Source organism: Heptranchias perlo, chromosome 2, assembly GCF_035084215.1.
Source record: "Heptranchias perlo isolate sHepPer1 chromosome 2, sHepPer1.hap1, whole genome shotgun sequence".
NCBI lineage: Eukaryota > Metazoa > Chordata > Chondrichthyes > Hexanchiformes > Hexanchidae > Heptranchias > Heptranchias perlo.
The window spans coordinates 161,231,812-161,251,748 of record NC_090326.1 but is presented as its reverse complement, the minus strand read 5'-3'; the positions used below and the strand labels follow the sequence as shown (position 1 = coordinate 161,251,748).

At 47.9% G+C, this 19,937-nt stretch overlaps 1 protein-coding gene across 1 annotated transcript in view; it reads left to right on the top strand.

Annotated features, from left to right (window-relative positions):
* The window catches only part of LOC137332493 (growth hormone-releasing hormone receptor-like), a 76,167-nt gene that overhangs the window by 25,314 nt on the left and 30,916 nt on the right, over positions 1–19,937 (top strand). The window contains exons 5-8 of the mRNA XM_067996389.1: positions 4,383–4,490; positions 5,711–5,808; positions 14,892–14,989; positions 17,055–17,187. Coding sequence (XP_067852490.1) covers positions 4,383–4,490; positions 5,711–5,808; positions 14,892–14,989; positions 17,055–17,187 — 437 coding nt within the window. The remainder of the gene's footprint in view (positions 1–4,382; positions 4,491–5,710; positions 5,809–14,891; positions 14,990–17,054; positions 17,188–19,937) is intronic.

Here is a 19,937-nt window from a genome sequence, read left to right as displayed (position 1 = left end):
TCAAATTGTGCTGCATGTTATTTGCAACCGCATCTCAGGAAGGATATATTGGCCTTGGAGGGGGTGCAGCCCAGATTCACCAGAATGATACCGGGGCTAAAAAGATTAAATCATGAGGTCAGGCTGCATAGACTAGGCTTCTATTCCTTTGAGTATAGAAGATTAAGGGGTGATCTAATCAAGGTGTTTAAGATGATTAAAGGGTTTGATAAGGTAGATAGAGAGAAACTATTTCCTCAGGTGGGGGAGTCCAGAACAATGGGGCAGAATAGGCTCGAGGGGCTGAATGGCCTGTTCCGCTCCCTATGTTCCGAAAAGCCCCAACACGTTTGTCAGTGTGTATTTTCAAGAGGGTGCTAATCCTTCAAAATAAATGGATTAATGTCCCCGTTAAAATGGCAGGCAGAGGAATTTCAGACAACCCTGTTATCGACATTATTATTAATATGGCACAGCAGGATCCCAACCAATTGGTACTTCCGTTTTTTTATTTGAAACTGGCCTATCAACTAAATCTCAAAATCCCATTGATTGTTAACATTCCGCAAGATAACAAGACAATTAGAGATGTGAAAGGCCATTCAGCCCATCTTAATTGATCCAGAGAGATCTAGAGGTCATTTCAACATCCAACTGTTCCTTAAACGATGCCAGAGTTGTCACTCCTACTATTCTACATATTGATCACTGTTTGTATGAAAGATGTACTCATATATGTCCTAAATTTACCTTTTACCCACATCAACCTGTATCCCCTTGTCCTCCTCTTGCAGTTTAAATTAAAGTAATAATATGGATTCATCTTTATCATTCCTTCAACTATCTCACATATCTCTAGAAGATCAGCTCTCAGACACTTCCTTTCTAGGTTGAAAAGCCCAATTTATACGTAGAATTGCACAGAACGTACAGCACAGAAACAGGCCATTCGTCTCAACTGGTCTATGCCGGTGTTTATGCTCCACACGAGCCTCCTCCCTCCCTACTTCATCGAACCCTATCAGCATATCCTTCTATTCCTTTCTCCCTCATGTGTTTATCTAGCTTCCCCTTAAATGCCTCTATGCTATTTGCCTCAACTACTCCCTGTGGGAGCGAGTTCCACATTCCAATCATTCTCTGGGTAAAGAAGTTCCTCCTGAATTCCCTATTGGATTTATTAGTGACTATCTTATATTTATGGCCCCTAATTCTGGTCTCCCCCGCAAGTGGAAACATCTTCTCTACGTCTACCCTATCAAACCCCTTTCATAAACTTAAAGACCTCTATCAGGTCACTCCTCAGTCTTCTCTTTTCTAGAGAAAAGAGCCCCAGCCTGTTCAGCCTTTCCTGATAGGTATAAGCTCTCAGTTCTGGTATCACCTGGTGAGTGGAGAATTCGCTCCAGTCTTTCCTCACAACTTTGACTGCTGACACTAAGGACCAGCCTCGTGCGTTTCCTCTACGCTGTATCCAGCAGTTGAATGTCACCCTTGTGTTTTGGCGACTAGATCTGGATTCAGTACTCAAGTGGACTTTCAACTTACCTTTAGCCCACCCGTACTGTGGAACTCACGTGTTTTTGAGACGTAAAACCCAGCAAAAGCGAAGCAGGGTTTGGTTGAATCAGAGTTTGGTCTCCATGATCGCTGGAACTTTGAGATCTTGAGGTGACACTTGATTCCTTTTGTTCTTGTGCACTCACTACTACAGATCGCTCAGTAAGGAATGAAATACAAATAAACGGTCAATTCCTAGAAAGAAAGAAGGAACTTACATTTATATAGCGCCTTTCACGACCTCAGGATGTCCCAAAACGCTTTACAGCCAATGAAGTATTTTTGAAATGTTGTCACTGTTGTAACATAGGAAACACGGCAGTCAATTTGCGCACAGCAAGGTCCCACAAACAGCAATGTGATAATGACCAGATAGTCTGTTTTAGTGATGCTGGTTGAGCGATAAACATTGGCCAGGACACCGGGGAGAATTCCCCTGCTCTTCTTCGAAATATTGCCATGGGATCTTTTACTTACACCTCGAGAGGACAGACTAGGCCTCAGTTTAATGTCTCATCAGACAGTGCAGCGCTCCCTCACTATGGCAATGGAGTGTTGGCCTGGATTATGTACCTCAAGCCCCTCGAGAGGCTAAATCCTAGCCTCGTACACACCAGAATACCTCTGTAACTTAGAACATGGAGACTATACGATTTCCTTCCACTTTCTCTTTAATTTCAAAGGGAACCATTCCCAATTTATATCTCCATATTCAATTGCCGTTACGTGATCCTGGGTTGTCTGATGGGACCGCTAAAATCTACCCCCTAATCTCATGGGATGAGGCCCAAATCGCTGGATTTCACTTCGAAACAATCAGGGAACTTTCACTTTGAGTGTCTGCCAAAGTTATCTGTAAGTTATTTTGGATCAGTGCCCATCAATGTTTGATGCCACTTACTCATGCTGGGGGGCACCATTCCATGATCACCTAAATTCCTTTAATACCCTGCCTCACGTGGCCATTCTTTACCCTGACCATTGACAGGGAGTGTTAGTAGATTACTCGATTGGGGTGAGGTCATTGCAGCCAACATCCAGGCAGTCATTGCATTGGTCCACACCCAAGCACCTCGCACACTCTTTCCAGCCGTGCTTAATGAATTAAGCTACTTTGGAATGGATTTTCTGGGTTAGCGGTGCAATTTTGGGTCTGTTCTTTGATCTTAACACAGCTAAAGGCTGTTGACGTGAGGGTAAGTGAATCAACTTGAGCTCAGTCACTTAGATGCAATTGAGTAAGCTGATCTAAACTATTATTGTAGCCAAGAGCTCTTCCACCACTCCATTAGCTACAACATCCAAATATCCCGGCTGCTCACTCTAATGTAGCAATGCTAGGACACCACGCCAGCCCTAAGTCTAAAACTGTCAGCCTTGACTCAGTGGTAGCGCTCTAAGTCATAAGGTTGTGGGGTTCAAGTCCTGCTCCAGAGACTTGAGGACATAATCTAGGCCGACACTTCCAGTGCAGTACTGAGGGAGCGCTGCACTGTTGGTGGTGCCATCTTTCGGATGAGACGTTAAACTGAGGCCCCGACTGCCCCCACAGGTGGATGTAAAAGATCCTGTGGCATTCTTCAAAGAAGAGCAGGGGAGTTCTCCCGGTGTCTTGACCAATCCCTCAACCAGCACCTGAAAAAACAGATTATCTGGTTATTATCACATTGCTGTTTGTGGGACCTTGCTGTGCGCAAAATTGGCTGCTGCGTTTCCTACATTAAAACAGTGACTACACTTCATTGGCTGTAAAGCGCTTTGGGATGTTCTGAGGTTGTGAAAGGTGCTATATAATTGCAAGTCTTTCTTTCTTTCTTAACCACCCATCCCCAATTCTAAACCCTATACTGGGCAGTTGAGCTAGAATCCTTAGCTCACCCTTTCTTTGCCTTATAGTTCCCTCAACATCCTTCTCCTTTGTCTTCTGTGAGATATTACCTAAGAATATTACCTAAGGAAGGATATACTTGCCGTAGAGGGGGTGCAACAAAGGTTCACTAGATTGATTCCTGGGATGAGAGGGTTGTCCTATGAGGAGAGATTGACTAGAATGGATCTATATTCTCTGGAGTTTAGAAGAATGAAAAGTGATCTTGTTGAAAAGTATAAAACTCTTAGAGGGCTTGACAGGGTAGATGCTGAGAGGCTGTTTCCCCTGGATGGAGAGTCTAGAACTAGGGGGCATAGCCTCAAGATAAGGGGTCGGCCATTTAGGGCCGAGATGGGGAAAAATTCCTTCTATCAGAGGGTTGTGAATCTTTGGAATTCTCTACCTCAGAGGGCTGTGGATGCTCAGTCGTTGAGTATATTCAAGACTGAGATCAATGGATATTTGGACACTAAGGGAATCAAGGGATATGGGGATAGGGCAGGAAAGTGGGAAATCAGCCATGATCTGATTGAAAGGTGGAGCAGGCTCGAGGGGCCGTATGGCCTACTCCTGCTCCTATTTCTTATGATCTTACATTCTTAAATCCAATAGGGAATCCAGGAGAAACCTCTTTACCCAGAGAGTGGTGTGAATGTGGAACGTGCTACCACAAGGAGTAGTTGACGTGAGTAGCATAGATTGATTTAAGGTGAAACTAGATAAACACATGATTGAGAAACGAATAGAAGGATATGTTGATAGGATTAGATGGAGGAGGCTGGTGTGGAGCATAAACACCGGCATGGACCAGTTGGGCCGAATGGCCTGTTTGTGTGCTGCAAATTTTAAAACCACACAGGATTTTGCTTTAAAACATCAGGGAAATTTTACTTTGAATATAGCTGCCAATGATAAACTAAATTCAGTGCAGATCGATTTACCCAATTTGCCTTCTTGTATTTTTTGTTTCTAGGTTGCGGGATGATATGGGATGGTGCGTTGTGCTGGCCGCACGCTGCTCACGGAGAGGCTGTCAATGTCTCCTGCCCAGCTGCCTTCTTACAATTTAGTCCAATCTTAGGTAACAAGGAATGTTACACATTAACTGTGAATAAGAGTGGACAATTCATCCATTTTAAACCAATTTGATTCCTTGCCCATCAGAGACTCTGAGGTGGGGGAAGAGAGGGAGAGAGAGAGAGAGGAGAGAGCTTGCTCTCATCACTGACCTTAGCGAAGTTGGATTGTAAGCAAAAGAAAACATAGTGACCAGAGTAATCCTTCCCCCAGTTGGTGAACATTGATAGGACATAAGCCCCTCCTGCCAGCGTTCCGGGCTCAGCCTTGGCAGATAGCAATCAGCGGGCGGCAGAATCGCACCCGACGTTTGTCAGTCAGCCTCAGAAGGAGGCAGTGGGCCTTCTCCTTGAACTGCTGCAGTCCTTGTGATGATGGCGCTCCCACGATAGTGTTAAGTAAGGAGCTCCAGGATTTTGACCCAACCGCAATGAAGGAATGGTGGATCCTGGAATTCCCTACCTAAGACCGTCATGGGAGTGCCAGCAACAACTTGCATTTATATAGCGCCTTTAACGTAGTAAAACGTCCCACCGCGCATCAGAGGAGTGTAATCAGAAAAAATAAATTGACACCGAGCCAAAGAAGAAGATATTAGGACAGGTGACCAGGGGCTTGGTCAAAGAGGTGGGTTTTAAGGATCGTCTTAAAGGAGGAGAGAGAGGTGGAGAGGTTTAGGGAGGGAATGCCAGAGCTTAGGGCCTAGGCAGCTGCAGGCACGGCCACCAATGATGGGGCAAAGGAAGCATCCACCACACGGACTGCAGCCCACCACCATCTTCTCAGGGCAACTAGGGATGGGCAATAAATGCCGGCCTTGCCAGCGCCGCCCACATCCCGAGAACAAAAGAATAATCCTCTCCTCCTAGAATACTGCACCTAATGTTGTCTCAAAGTACTCCCCTGCTTTGTATATAGATCTATAAAGTGGCTCTTGTTTTTTTTAAATGCCAGCCTTCCACGTCGGGCCTCCTTCTTGCTAGGTTACTCCAGTAAGGTCACGGACACCACGTGCGTCATGGGCATCTCCGTGGAAAGCAGGGAGGCCGTGACCTTGGACCGATCTGAGAACCGCTACGGAGCTGCCCGACCCAGGCCAGGCACAGTGCCCTCTGGGTGTGTGTGGCAGATGAAGAAAGATTGACCAGGGAGACCGTGAAGTTTCAATGCGGGCCTTTAGAGTATGACTCCTTCGGGCGAGTGACCCTTTGATCTGCTCGACAGGTACAATCGTGAGAAACTGCACAAGTCAAGGATGGTCAGACCCATTGCCAACAGACTTGACCGCTTGTGTAATGGATGCTGCGACGCCAATGGCCGAGGTGAGTGTTTTTTTTTTCTGAATGAGGAGCACCCGGTGAAGGTAGAATTTCTGGCACTTCCCCCCGGTCCGTAGCACTGGATTGGCCCGAACTGACGTCTTGAATGACATTCTTTGCGACTGTGGCACATTATCCCTTCTCATCCTCCTCGAGGACGGAGTCAGTGGAGAAGTCAAGAGAGGTGATGGAGCCTTCAACACGGTCAACCACATCATTCTCCTTCAGTGCCTCTCCTCCCTTGTCCATCTCGGTACCCTCACATGGTTCCGTTCTTGCCTATCCCTTGTCTCCCTGATAGCTCCGCAGGTGAATGCAGCACCCGGTGTGTTGCTGGCCCGTACGGACAGGCAGGTCCTATACTCCGTCCTCCACCTGTGGTGAGTTAGCTGATCCCAACATTGGGCAGCAGCAGGGACGCTGCAGTTGACCCCGAGACTAGTGAGCTAGAGGAAGAGAGAGAAGGCAAAATCGGGCAGGGATCCAGAGGGTGATTGGTGGCTGGAGTGACGTAGGCCTCGAACAGTGGTCTTTGAGAAGCCAGCTTGTAGTTTGTTCCATGAGAGGGCAAAGTTGGCCAGGGATCCAGAGGGTGACTAGTAGACTGGATAGAATGTGGAACTTGCTACCACATGGAGTAGTTGAGGCGAATAACATAGATGCAATTAAGAGGAAGCTAGATAAATACATGAGGGAGAAAGGATAGAATATGCTGATATGGTGAGATGAAGTAAGGTGGGAGGAGGCTCATGTGGAGCATAAACACTGGCATAGACCAGTTGGGCCGAATGGCCTGTTTCTGTGCTGTAGATTCTATGCAATTCTATCCAACCGTAGCCAGAGCATCTCTAGCAGTAGTGTCTCTTCCCATCTCCTTATTGTCATCTCCAAAGATCTCTCCTTGGTCCCCTCCTTTTCCTTATCTACATGTTGGCCCTTGGCGAAATCATCCCTCTCTAAATTTCATCTCATTCAAGTTCGGCCGCCAGTATCCTTTTAGGGTCTCAAGTCACGCTCGCTCATCACCCCCCTATCCTCGCTGAAATTCCTATCCTTGTGTTTAAATGCCTCCATGTGTGCACCCCTCCCTATTTCTGTAACTTCCTCCAGCCCTAAACCCCCATCCCCCAATATTCTCAGATTTTCTGATTCCAGCCTCTTCTGAAATCTCCCCTCCCTTCGCCCCATCATTGGCGGCAGTGCCTTTAGCTGCTGAGGTCGCAATCTTTGGAATTCCCTCTCTGACCACCTTCACCTCTCCACCTTCCCTCAGCTCCTTAAAGACCCTCCTTAAAACCCACCACTTTGACTAAACTCTTGCTTATCCTCGCTAAACTCTCCTTCTTTGGCTCGGCATCTGTTTTTCCCCGTGCCTCTGTGAAACACATTGGGATATTTAATGACGTTATATAAATGCAAGGTTACCCTCACTGGTCAAAGATGATAAGCTGTTGAGTCTCTGTGAAAAGAAGCTGGTGATGGTTGACGATGGGGAGGAGGTAGGTTGAGTTTAACATAGTCCAGGCCTATCATTCTTTAGGCTCCATTGAATTGTATTTCCCCATGATACGAGACTACTCAGCGTGGTACTGGAGGACTGGGGCCGGGCTGAAGTTGGCATCCACTGGGGCCCCCAAGAGCTGGTACGAATCAACAATGGAGACAGATGCCCCTCGATTTATCCAGTAAATACCTTTGAGATTCCCCCTTGAGCTACGCAAAACCATAATTCCTCAGATAATGAAGCAGTCCGTGCCCACATGCAGCAAGACTTAGACACCATCCAGATTTGAGCTGATAAGTGGCAAGTAACATTCGCGCCAGACAAGTGCCAGGCAATGACCATCTCTAACAGGAGAAAGTCTAACCATCTCCCCTTAACATTCAGTGTCATTACCATCGCCGAATCCCCCACCCTCAACGTCCTGGAGCTCGCCATTGACCAGAATCTCAACTGGACCAGCCATAAATATACCGTGGCGACTAGAGCAGGTCAGGAGGCTCACCTCCTGACTCCCCATAGCCTCTCCTCCACCTACGAGGCGCAAGTCAGGAGTGTGATGGAATACTCTCCACTTACCTGGATGAGTGCAGCTCCAACTACACTCAAGAAGCTCAATATCAGCTGGACAAAGCAACCTGCTTGATTGGCAGCCCATCCACCACCTTAAACATTCACTCCCTTCACCACCGGCGCACCGTGGCTGCAGTGTGTACCATCCACAGGATGCACTGCAGCAACTCGCCAAGGCTTCTTCAACGGTACCTCCCAAACCCGCAACCTCCACCACCTGGAAGTGTATGGGACCACCATCACCTCCAAGTTCCCCTCCAACTCACACACCATCCTGACTTGGAAATATATTGACCGTTCCTTCATCATTGCTGGGTCAAAATCCTGGAACTTAATACCTAACAGCATTCACCACATGGACTGCAGCAGGTTCAAGAAGATGGCCCATCACCACCTTCTCAAAGGCAACTAGGGCATGGGCAACAAATGCCGGCCTTGTCAGTGATGCCCACATCCCATGAATGAATAAACAAAATACTGTACTTGTGGGCATTCACCACCATATCTCACCGGTTAGCCTATTGTTCAAAATGGTGAGTAGAGGGCACTGGATCCCTGCTAACAACACAATATCCACTGCAGACAAAGCACTGTGGCACTGTCAAAAATGCCGGCAAAAATCACTTTGAGGACATACTTCGTGTGTGAGCCTGGACGCTGAGTTTAAAATTAGAACTCACCGTTTTGTTCACTCGCTTCTGTATCATGCAATGTGGAGACATTAGTTAGTATTAGTTATGAGTCCTGACTCATAAGAACATAATTCTCAATGAATATACATTCCCTTGAGGAATAAAAACTCTACGGGAAAAGTGATCCATCCGTGGCTAACTAGAGAAGTTAAGGATAGTATTAGATTAAAAGAGGAGGCTTACAATATTGCCAAAAAGAGTAGTAAGCCTGAAGATTGGGAGAGTTTTAGAAATCAGCAAAGGATGACCAAGAAATTGATAAAGAGGGAGAAAAAGAGAGACGAGAGTAAACTAGCAAGAAATATAAAATCAGATTGCAAGTATATAAAAAGGAAGAGATTAGCAAAAGTAAACATGGGTCCCTTAGAGGCTGAGACAGGAGAAATTATAATGGGGAATAAGAAATGGCAGAGATGTTAAACAAATATTTTGTATCTGTCTTCACAGTAGAAGACACAAAAAAAATACTAGAAATAGTGGGGAACCAAGGGTCTAATGAGAGCGAGGAACTTAAAGTAATTAAGATTAGTAAAGAAAAAGTACTGGAGAAATTAATGGGACTAAAAGCCGACAAATCCCCTGGACCTGATGACCCACATCCCAGGGTTTTATAAGAGCTGTAGAGATAGTGGATGCATTGGTTTTGACCTTCGAGAATTCCCTAGATTCTAGAACAGTCCCCATGGATTGGAAGGTAACAAATATAACCCCGCTATTCAAGAAAGGAGGGAGAGAGAAAACAGGGAACCACAGGCCAGTTAGCCTGACATCAGTAGTAGGGAAAATGCTAGAATCTATTATTAAGGACGTAGTAACAGAGCACTTAGAAAACCATAATATGATCAGGCAGAGTCAACACGGTTTTATGACAGGGAAATTGTGTTTGACAAATCTATTAGAGTTTTTTGAGGATGTAACTAGCAGGGTAGATAAAGAGGAACCAGTTAATGTCGTATGTTAGCCTTTATTGCAAGAGGGTTGGAGTATAAGAGTAAGGAGGACTTGCTGCAATTATATAGGGCTCTGGTGAGACCACACCTGGAGTATTGCGTACAGTTTTGGTCTCCTTACCTAAGGAAGGATATACTTGCCTTAGAGGGGGTGAAATGAAGGTTCACTAGATTGATTCCTGGGATGAGATGATTGTCCTATGAGGAGAGATTGATTCGAATTGGCCTATTTTCTCTGGAGTTTAGAAGAATGAGAGGTGATCTCATTGAAACATATAAAATTCTTAGAGGGCTTGACAGGGTAGATGCTGACAGGCTGCTTCCCCTGGCTGGAGATTCTAGAACTAGGGGTCATAGTCTCAGGATAAGGGGTCGGCCATTTAGGACCGAGATGAGGAAAAATTTCTTCACTCAGAGGGTTATGAATCTTTGGAATTCTCTACCCCAGAGGGCTGTGGATGCTCAGTCATTGAATATATTCAAGACTGAGATCGCTAGATTTTTGGACTCTAAGGGAATCAAGGGATATGGGGATAGGGCAGGAAAGTGGAGTTGAGGTCGAAGATCAGCCACGATCTTATTGAATGGCGGAGCAGGCTCGAAGGGCTGTATGGCCTACTCCTGCTCCTCTTTCTTATGTATTAAGTCTTTCAATTCATTTGTTCCCCTCCCTTTATCGCTCTCATTTTCTCTCCTCCCTCTCCTGAAATTGTTGACGCCTCGCTGGGGTACTGTTCTACTCCCGCCGGTCAGTAACCGGTAACCCACCCAACCGGCCCTATTCACACATGAAGATTGAGATGAATATTGTCAAGGCTGCTCGAATGGAAAAGGTCTCCCAGCCGAGCTTGATCCTCTCCCTGCCTCTGCGCATGTCCTTGCAGTGGGGCCACTGGATAGTGATCAGGAGAGGGACTCCCAGGACAACTTTGTTCTTCGTTGTTGGGGTGAAATGTGGTGCCTTCACCACGGCCCCTGGCTGGGGTCAGCAGCTAAATTCAACCCTCCTGTCGGTTATCCATCAGCAGCGAGGAAAGCATCAGAACTTGAGGCATGATCTTACCCCCATTGGACTATCTCTATCCTGCCCCGCTCCCCAATTGGGATTCGGACTTGGGAAAAGATGGTGACCTTGGAACGAGGCCGACAATGAACTGTGCACTGTCAAAACCCTGTTGGAAAAGATGGGGGAAAAGGCATTGAAAATAATGCAAATAGTTCAAAACCACTGGGGGTTTTCCTCGCCTCATGTCTGGGTCTGTGGTAGACTAATTGATGGAGATTGATTGTTATGTTTAGTCAACAACTCCATTATCGTTGTACCATGCGACTATCAGGATGGTAGAAGGCGAACCTAAATGGTCCTTGGTCTTTCATTGTCTACAAATTCCTATGTTCCTCTTTGTGTTTCATCTCTGAAAAACAAATAACACAATTGGCACTGATTGTTCCCTGTTAAGTACCTTTCCTAGAAAATAAAGCTCCATGAATAGGGTCTGCAGAAAACTTCAAAAGGTTATCAATGAACATCTGCGTCTTTTCAACTCTCTGTACTTTGTTTATGTTTTCAATGTTCTCCCTTTTACAGAGTGGAAGGGCCTGGCTAGGATTCATGGGTCACACGAGAAATTAGCTCCTAAAGTACTTGATAACGGGCCTCCCTCACTGACCCAGTGTGCTTATCCAGCGAGTAGCTCAGCCCTGCTGGGAAGGAAAGCCTCAGGTGTGATTGCTGGTTGCTAACTTGGGTGATCCCAGGGAGGGTGGGAGGAGAGGGGTTTGTTGCTAGGCTGCAATCGACCTTATTGCCCTTGTATTAGGACAGGGGAAATCCACAAGGCTCCCAACTCTGAATTGACATCTACCAACTCCTGTCGCAAACGGGCGGGTGGACATTGAGCGAGGAAGGAGTTGAGCTTTGCGGTGACACTCGGTTAGGGGTCGTCAACCCTCCAGGATTGGCCTGGAGTCTCCAAGAATTGAAGATTAATCTCCAGGGCACTCCTGCGAGCAATCGAGGAGAAAAATCATATGGGGGCATTAAATAAACTGTTTTTTTCTGTTTTGTCTAATCGCTTTTGTTATTAGTCATAAAAAATATTGCAGATGGGGTGAGGGGGAGGGAAGGCTGTTTGACTGACAGTCAAGAATCATCCAATCGAGTAAACAAGAGTCTGTTCGCTTTCCGATTGGTTTGGGAAGGTGATGCGTGACGAGGTTGGACGTGTCGGGTGACCAGTGGCAGGACGGGGGGGGGCGGGGCAAGACCATTGGAGGCCATTTGATGAAATCTCTTGGAATACGTCCAACCAGAGTTGGCAACCCTACCCACGGTGAAAAGTCCCTGCCCCCCCCACTCCACCCCGGGCGAGGAATCTGTGCCTGGAGGAGAAGGAAGGACCTTGCTGAGGAGAAAGCACTTTGTTACATCCAATGACTTTCTCACTCAATGTTCCTGTCTTCTCTCAGTGTATTTTTCGTGGTAATATTAGCAAGAAGAGAAAGCTGTGAACAGCACTAGAGTTTACTGTGTAACTTCTCAAGTGCTTATTATTGGAGAGCCATTGCAGCCAGTTATTCTTTGACGCAGGGCACGGATTGTTCGGCAAGGGTCCGAGGGTATTTGTAGAAGTGCTGCAGAATTGCTCGTTTCCCGTTGTGTGATTTGAGATGTGCTAATCATTCCGAACCACTGTTTTAAAGGAAACCCTCGCTCTTCATACATCATTGTGTGTGTGGGGTGGGGGAGGGGGGCAGGTTAATTGGGGGAGCGGGAGGGGAGGGGAGAATTGGGGGGTGGGAGGGGAGGAGGAATTGGGGGAGTGGGAGGGGAGGATGGAATTGTGGGATTGGGAGGGGAGGGGAGAATTGGGGAGTGGGATGGGAGGGAGAATTGGGGGGTTGGGAGGGGAGGGAGGAATTGGGGAGTGGGATTGAGAGGGGGAGGGGAGAGGGGAATTGGGATGGAAGGGGAGAGGAAAATTGGGGGAGTGGGAGGGGAGGGGAGGGAGGAGTTGGGGGAGTGGAATGGGGAGGGGAAGAGTTGGGGGAGTGGAATGGGGAGGGGAAGAGTTGGGGGAGTGGAATGGGGAGGGGAGGAGTTGGGGGAGTGGGACGGGGAGGGGAGGAGTTGGGTGCGTGGGACGGGGAGGGGAGGAGTTGGGTGAGTGGAATGGGGAGGGGAAGAGTTGGGGGAGTGGGACGGGGAGGGGAAGAGTTGGGGGAGTGGGACGGGGAGGGGAAGAGTTGGGGGAGTGGGACGGGGAGGGGAGGAGTTGGGGGAGTGGGATGGGGAGGGGAGGAGTTGGGGGAGTGGGATGGGGAGGGGAGGAGTTGGGGGAGTGGGATGGGGAGGGGAGGAGTTGGGGGAGTGGGACGGGGAGGGGAAGAGTTGGGGGAGTGGGATGGGGAGGGGAAGAGTTGGGGGAGTGGGACGGGGAGGGGAAGAGTTGGGGGAGTGGGATGGGGAGGGGAGAAGTTGGGGGAGTGGGATGGGGAGGGGAGGAGTTGGGGGAGTGGGATGGGGAGGGGAAGAGTTGGGGGAGTGGGATGGGGAGGGGAGGAGTTGGGGGAGTGGGATGGGGAGGGGAGGAGTTGGGGGAGTGGGATGGGGAGGGGAGAAGTTGGGGGAGTGGGATGGGGAGGGGAGAAGTTGGGGGGAGTGGGACGGGGAGGGGAGGGGGGATTTGGGAGAGTGGGAGGGGGACGGGGAATTCTGGAACTGGTTACACTCTGGCCTTTCACCTCTGGAACCTGGATTAAAATCCAGCCCAGACTGACCGGATGAAAGTGTCTATCTGCTAGCTAATAGGGTCTAATACGAAAAGAGCTTTCTCAGTCTCACTTGGGGTTCCGAGTGGGCAAGGGCCCATAGCGTAAAATCGCCTCAGATTTGGTACTAAATTGGCAGCCTGGCTCAGAGAAACCCCAGGTTGGCAGCTGTGGGAAATGATAAAGGGATTCGATGGGGTAGATGGAGAGAAACCATTTCCTCTGGTGGAGCGATCCAGAACAAGGGAGCATAATCTTAAAATTAGAGCCAGGCCGTTCAGGAGTGAAATCAGGAATAATTTTTTCAGCCAAAGGGTAGTGAAAATGTGGAACTCTCTCCCCCAGAAGGCTATGGATATTGGGTCAATTGGAGCTTTCAAGACTGAGACCGATAGATTATTGTTGGGTAAGGGTATCAAGGGATATGGATCAAAGGTCAGCCATGATCTGATTGAATGGCAGAACAGGCTTGAGGGGCTGAATGGGCTTCTCCTGCTCCTATCAGGAACTCCCAGTCTCAGAGATGTGCCGCAGTGCATTCACCATTCTGCACCACGGTGCCACTGCTTCCTCTAACCCTCCACATCTCTCCCCTCAGCGCCTCTGTCCCCCCGGCAGCGCTGACTCGCCCTGGGATACGGTTCCACATCTCCCTGCCGTTCCTCTGATACCTTGCCCTAAGTGGCCATTCCTCATTCACTGAGCCCGGGTGGCAGGTTAATGGCCCGTCGCGGCTAGGCCCGAACACGTCCTCACAGGATGATGACCCTCGCGGGCCTTCCAGCAGGAGTCACCGGTTCACGGTCAAGACTGCGATATTGTTCTGATTTTAGAATCTTAGAATAATCTTAGAATAAGGGGCTGCTCTTTCAAAACTGAGATGAGGAAGCTGTGGAAGCTACATCATTAAATAAATTTAAAAACAGCAATAGACAGTTTCCTAGAAGTAAAGGGAATTACGGGGAGCGGGCAGGAAATTGGACATGAATTTAGATTTGAGGTTAGGATCAGATCAGCCATGATCTTATTGAATGGCGGAGCAGGCTCGAGGGGCCGATTGGCCTACTCCTGCTCCTATTTCTTATGTTCTTATGATTTGTTCCAGGTCGTTTTTCTTTAATAACTTCGCACAAAATGAAGGGAAAACCTGTAAGACTAAATTATAACATTATTGCCACCAAACACTCCGGTCCTTGCGGTGCCCACCGGTCGCGGAAGGCCTCAAGCCTACCGGTGGGCACTGTGCACTCGCTCTCCTGGGCCCACCTCTGAAGAGAGGCAAATAACCAGAGGCAACCCCATCCCCACCTCCCCCACCCGGGCTGTGTCCACCTTGGACCTATAGATGTCCACCTCGGCCAGGCCCAGGAGCAGGCCCACGAGGAGGTCCTCCGACATGCCCGTCCCCCTCCGCCCCGGGCGGCCAGAGAGCAGGAGAGTCGGACTGAAGTGGAGCTTAATTGGGCACAATTGGTTGTGGAAGGGGCGACCCTGGGCTGGGATTTCTCCCTTGCGCTGCCTAGGCAGGAGTCTGAGGCCTCTGTGGTGGTGTTGCTATGCCGACCTGGATACCCGATTGCTGCTTATTTTGAAACGCAGGTGTCGTACTATGGTACAATACAGATGATCTACACCGTGGGCTACAGTCTCTCGGTGGTCGTCCTTTCAGTCGCTGTGGTGATCCTGTTGATCTTTCGGTACGTTTTTCACACTGAAGCCACTAATGTAAATACATCCATTTTAATTCCTTTTCAAAAAAAAATTGCAATTTGTATAATGGCTGCCAAGGATAGACTGTGATAAGATTTAACCATTGTTTCTATGTGTGTGTAATAACTCCCATTAAAGGGGCACTGTCATCATCAGAAAGTATTTGAGGAAAGGCCATTTTAAAATGGAAATCAAACACAGCACTAGAAAGAAATGAAAGACTTGCATTTATATAGCGCCTTTCACCACCTCGGAACGTCCCAAATCACTTTACAGCCAATGAAGTACTTTTGAAACGTAGTCACTGTTACTATGTAGGGAAATACAACAGCCAATTTGCACACAGCAAGATCCCACAAGCAGTTATGAATGAAACGACTAGTTACTCATAGAATCATAGAAGTTTACAACATGGAAACAGGCCCTTCGGCCCAACATGTCCATGTCGCCCAGTTTATACCACTAAGCTAGTCCCAATTTTTGGTGCTGTTAGTTGAGGGATAAATGTTGGCAGGAACAGTGGGAGAATAGTGTCATGGGATCTTTTACATCCACCTGAACAGGGCCTGAGTTTAATATCTCAGCTGTAAGACGGCACCTCCGACAGTGCAGCACTCCCTCAGCACGGCACTGGTGTATCAGCCTGGGTTGTGGACCCAAGTCCCTGGAGTAGGACTTGAACCCATGACTCAGAGGTGAGAGTGCTACCACTCAACCAAACTGAGAAAGGACCAAAGCAATAGGTGATGCCAAGTATAGTTTAAAAGCCTGTAGATTGTAGGAGGAAGGGACGATTAAGAGAGATAAGGAGTACCACAGTTTTAAAATCCAGGGAAAGACAGTGTTAAAGTAGGAGGCAATATGATGATTCTAACATGTAGGGAGGAGGAAGAAACACATCCATTTGCCTCTTGAAATCACTTATCAGTTTGCCAGGTAATTTAGTCCACAAGTCTGTTGCTTTGTGTGAACTACTTCCAACACCTTCCCTTCCTCATGTTAATACACTAATTTGTAACTTGTGTGTCCTAAGAATGTGAACCCTTTTCTATGGACAACATCCAGGCTTGGGCTGATAAGTGGCAAGTAACATTCACGCCAGGCAAGTGCCAGGCAATGACCATCTCCAACAAGAGAGAGTCTAACCACCTCCCCTTGACATTCAACGGCATTACCATCGCCGAATCCCTCACCATCAACATCCTGGGGGTCACCGTTCACCAGAAACTTAATTGGTCTAGCCATTTAAATACTGTGGCTACAAGAGCAGGTCAGAGGTTGGGTATTCTGCGGCGAGTGACTCACCTCCTGACTTCCCAAAGCCTTTCCACTATCTATGAGGCACAAGTCAGGAGTGTGATGGAATCCTCTCCACTTGACTGGATGAGTGCAGCTCCAACAACACTCAAGAAGCTCGACACCATCCAGGACAAAGCAGCCCACTTGATTGGCACCCCATCCACCACCCTAAACATTCACTCCCTTCACCACCGGCGCACTGTGGCTGCAGTGTGTACCATCCACAGGATGCATTGCAGCAACTTGCCAAGGCTTCTTCGACAGCACCTCCCAAATCTGCGACCTCTACCACCTAGAAGGACAAGGGCAGCAGGCACATGGGAACAACACCACCTGCACGTTCCCCTCCAAGTCACACACCATCCCGACTTGGAAATATATCGCCGTTCCTTCATTGTCGTTGGGTCAAAATCCTGGAACTCCCTTCCTAACAGCACTGTGGGAGAACCTTCACCACACGGACTGCAGCGGTTCAAGAAGGCGGCTCACCACCACCTTCTGAAGGGCAATTAGGGATGGGCAATAAATGCCGGCCTCGCCAGCGACGCCCACATCCCATGAACGAATAAGAAAAAATGTGCTATGGACTCGGGAATACCTCTGAAGCTTTGTTCTGTGCTTCTTATCGCCAGCTTCTGCCACTTTAAATCCATGCAATATTAATATGTCCCTTTTGTATAATCTTATACTCAATGTAAATACCAAGATAATAGGTCGTGCTTTGTGTAACTTCTTGCCCTTTTTTTTCCCCAGGAGGCTACACTGCACCAGGAACTACATCCACATCCAGCTGTTTATCACCTTCATCTTCCGGGCTTTATCCGTCTTTATTAAGGATGCTGTTCTCTTTGGCGACGGTGATATTGACCACTGTACCTTTTCCACGGTAATGCACCCTTTGACCTCTGTAAGGCGTGGCTGGGACGGGTTTGTGTTTCAATGGAGGCCTTGGCGCCGAAAGCTGGACTTAAGATGAGGATCTGCGTGGTGTGAGTTGAGTGAGTCTGTCCTGCTTCAACAACAAGTTGCATTTATATAGCGCCTTTCACGTGGTAAAAATGTCCCAAGGTGCTTTATAAGAGCTGGATCAGACAAAAATTGACACCGAGCCAAATAAAGAGACATTAGGACAGGTGACCAGGTCACAGAGGTAGGTTTTAAGGAGTGTTTTAAAGGAGGAGAGAGAGCGGTAGAGAGGCGGAGAGGTTTAGGGAGGGAATTCCAGAGTTTAGGGCCCAGGCAGCTGAAGGCACGGCCGCCAATGGTGGGGCGCAAGAGGCCAGAATTAGAGGAGCGCAGAGATCTCGGAGGGCAGTAGGACTGGAGGAGGTTACAGAGATAGGGGCGAGACCATGGAGGGGTTTGAACACAAGGATGAGAATTTTAAATCTGAGGCGTTGCTGGACCGGGAGCCAATGTAGGTCAGCGAGCACCGGGGCGATGGGTGAACGGGGCTTGGTGCATGTTAGGATGAGCTCAAATTTATGGAGGGTGGAAGGTGGGAGGCCGGTCGGGAGAACATTGGAATAGTCGAGTCTGGAGGGAACAATGGCACGGATGAGGGTTTCAGCAGTAGATGAGCTGAGGCGGGGCGGAGATGGGCGAAGTTACAGAGGTGGAAGTAGGCGGCCTTGGTGGTGGAGCGGATATGGGGTCAGAAAGTCAACGATTGGCTGATAGCAGCAGCCTATGGGTGGGGTTATTCCTTTGATTGACTGTGCATTATTGAAAGGCACATTGGACGTTGTATCATAACAACAGACATTGGCAGGTGTTGGGAGGTAGGGGGTGAGGGGAAGGACGAGGGCGATGTATGTCCCCAGTTTCTTTTTGTTGGAAAGGTCAACCCCCTTTTCTCCCCCCGCTCCAAACCTTGCAATTTTACTCCAGTGTCCCCTCCAACCTTTAGCACCTGCTTATCAAAACCGTTCATGATTTTGAACACCTCTATTAAATCTTCCCTTAACCTTCTCTGCCCTAAGGAGAACAATCCCAGCTTCTCCAGTCTCTTCACATGACCGAAGTCCCTCATCCCTGGTACTGTTCCAGTAAATCTCCTCTGCACCCTCTCTAAGGCCTTGACATCCTTCCTAAAGTGTGCTGCCCAGAATTGAACACAATACCGAGGCCTAACCAGTGTTTTATAAAGGTTTAGTAAATAGGGAAAAATGATTCCCACTGGTCTGTGAGTCAGTAACTAGATGGCATAAATTTAGGGGTTTGCTTTGTCTCAGTGGCACCACTCGTGCCCTACTCCAGAGACTTGAGCAGTACTGAGGGCGTGCCTTGCTGTCCTTCAGATGAGATGTCAAACTGAAGGCTCATCCCAGTCTCATAAGTGGATGTAAAAGAAATCATGCTGTTTGAAAAAGATCAGCAAATCTCCTGGTATTCTGACCGATGTTTATCCCTCAACTAAAACTGATATATCTGGTCATTTATCACATTGCTGTTTGTGGGATCTTGCTGTGCACAAATTGGCTGCCGCGTCTCCTACATTACAACAATGACCATGCTTCAGGAGTACTTCATTGGCTGCAATGAGCTTTGGCACATCCTGAGGTTGTGATAGAAAGAAAGACTTGCATTTATGTAGCGCCTTTCATAGAAACATAGAAACATGGAAAATAGGAGCAAGAGTAGGCCATTCGGCCCTTCGGGCCTGCTCTGCCATTCAAAATGATCATGGCTGATCGTCCAACTCTGTACCCTGTTCCCGTTTTATCCTCATATCCCTTGATCCCTTTAGCATTAAGAAATATATCTATCTCCTTCTTGAATATATTTAATGACTTGGCCCCCACTGCCTTCTGTGGTGGAGAATTCCACAGGTTCACCACCCTCTGAGTGAAGAAATTTCTCCTCATCTCGGTTCTAAATGGCCTACCCCGTATCCTGAGACTGTGACCCCTGGTTCTGGACTCCCCAGCCATCGGGAACATCCTCCCTGCATCTAGTCTGTCTAGTCCTGTTAGAATTTTATATGTTTCGATGAGATCGCCTCTCATTCTTCTAAACTCTAGTGAATATAGGCCTAGTCGACCCAATCTCTCCTCATACATCAGTCCTGCCATCCCAGGAATCAGTCTGGTAAACCTTCGTTGCACTCCCTCCATGGCAAGGACATCCTTCTTCAGATAAGGAGACCAAAACTGCACACAATACTCCAGATGTGGTCTCACCAAGGCCCTGTATAACTGCAGTAAGTCATCCCTGCCCCTAGTACTCAAATCCTCTTGCAATGAAGGCCAACATACCATTCGCCTTCCCAACTGCTTGCTGCACCTGAATGCTCACTTTCAGCGACTGAGTGTACAAGGACACCTCGGTCTCGTTGCACCTCCCCTTTTGCAATCTATCACCATTCAGATAATAATCTGCCTTTTTGTTTTTACAACCAAAGTGGATAACCTCACATTTATCCATGTTATACTGCATCTGCCATGTTCTTGCCCACTCACCCAACTTGTCTAAATCACTTATCACAAACCTCAGGACACCCCAACATGCTTTACAGCCAATTAAGTGCTTCTTTGAGGTGTAGTGACTGTCGTAATGTAAGAAATGCAACAGCCAATTTGCAAACAGCAATCAGACAATGACCACATAATCATTTTTTTTAGTGATGTGGGTTGA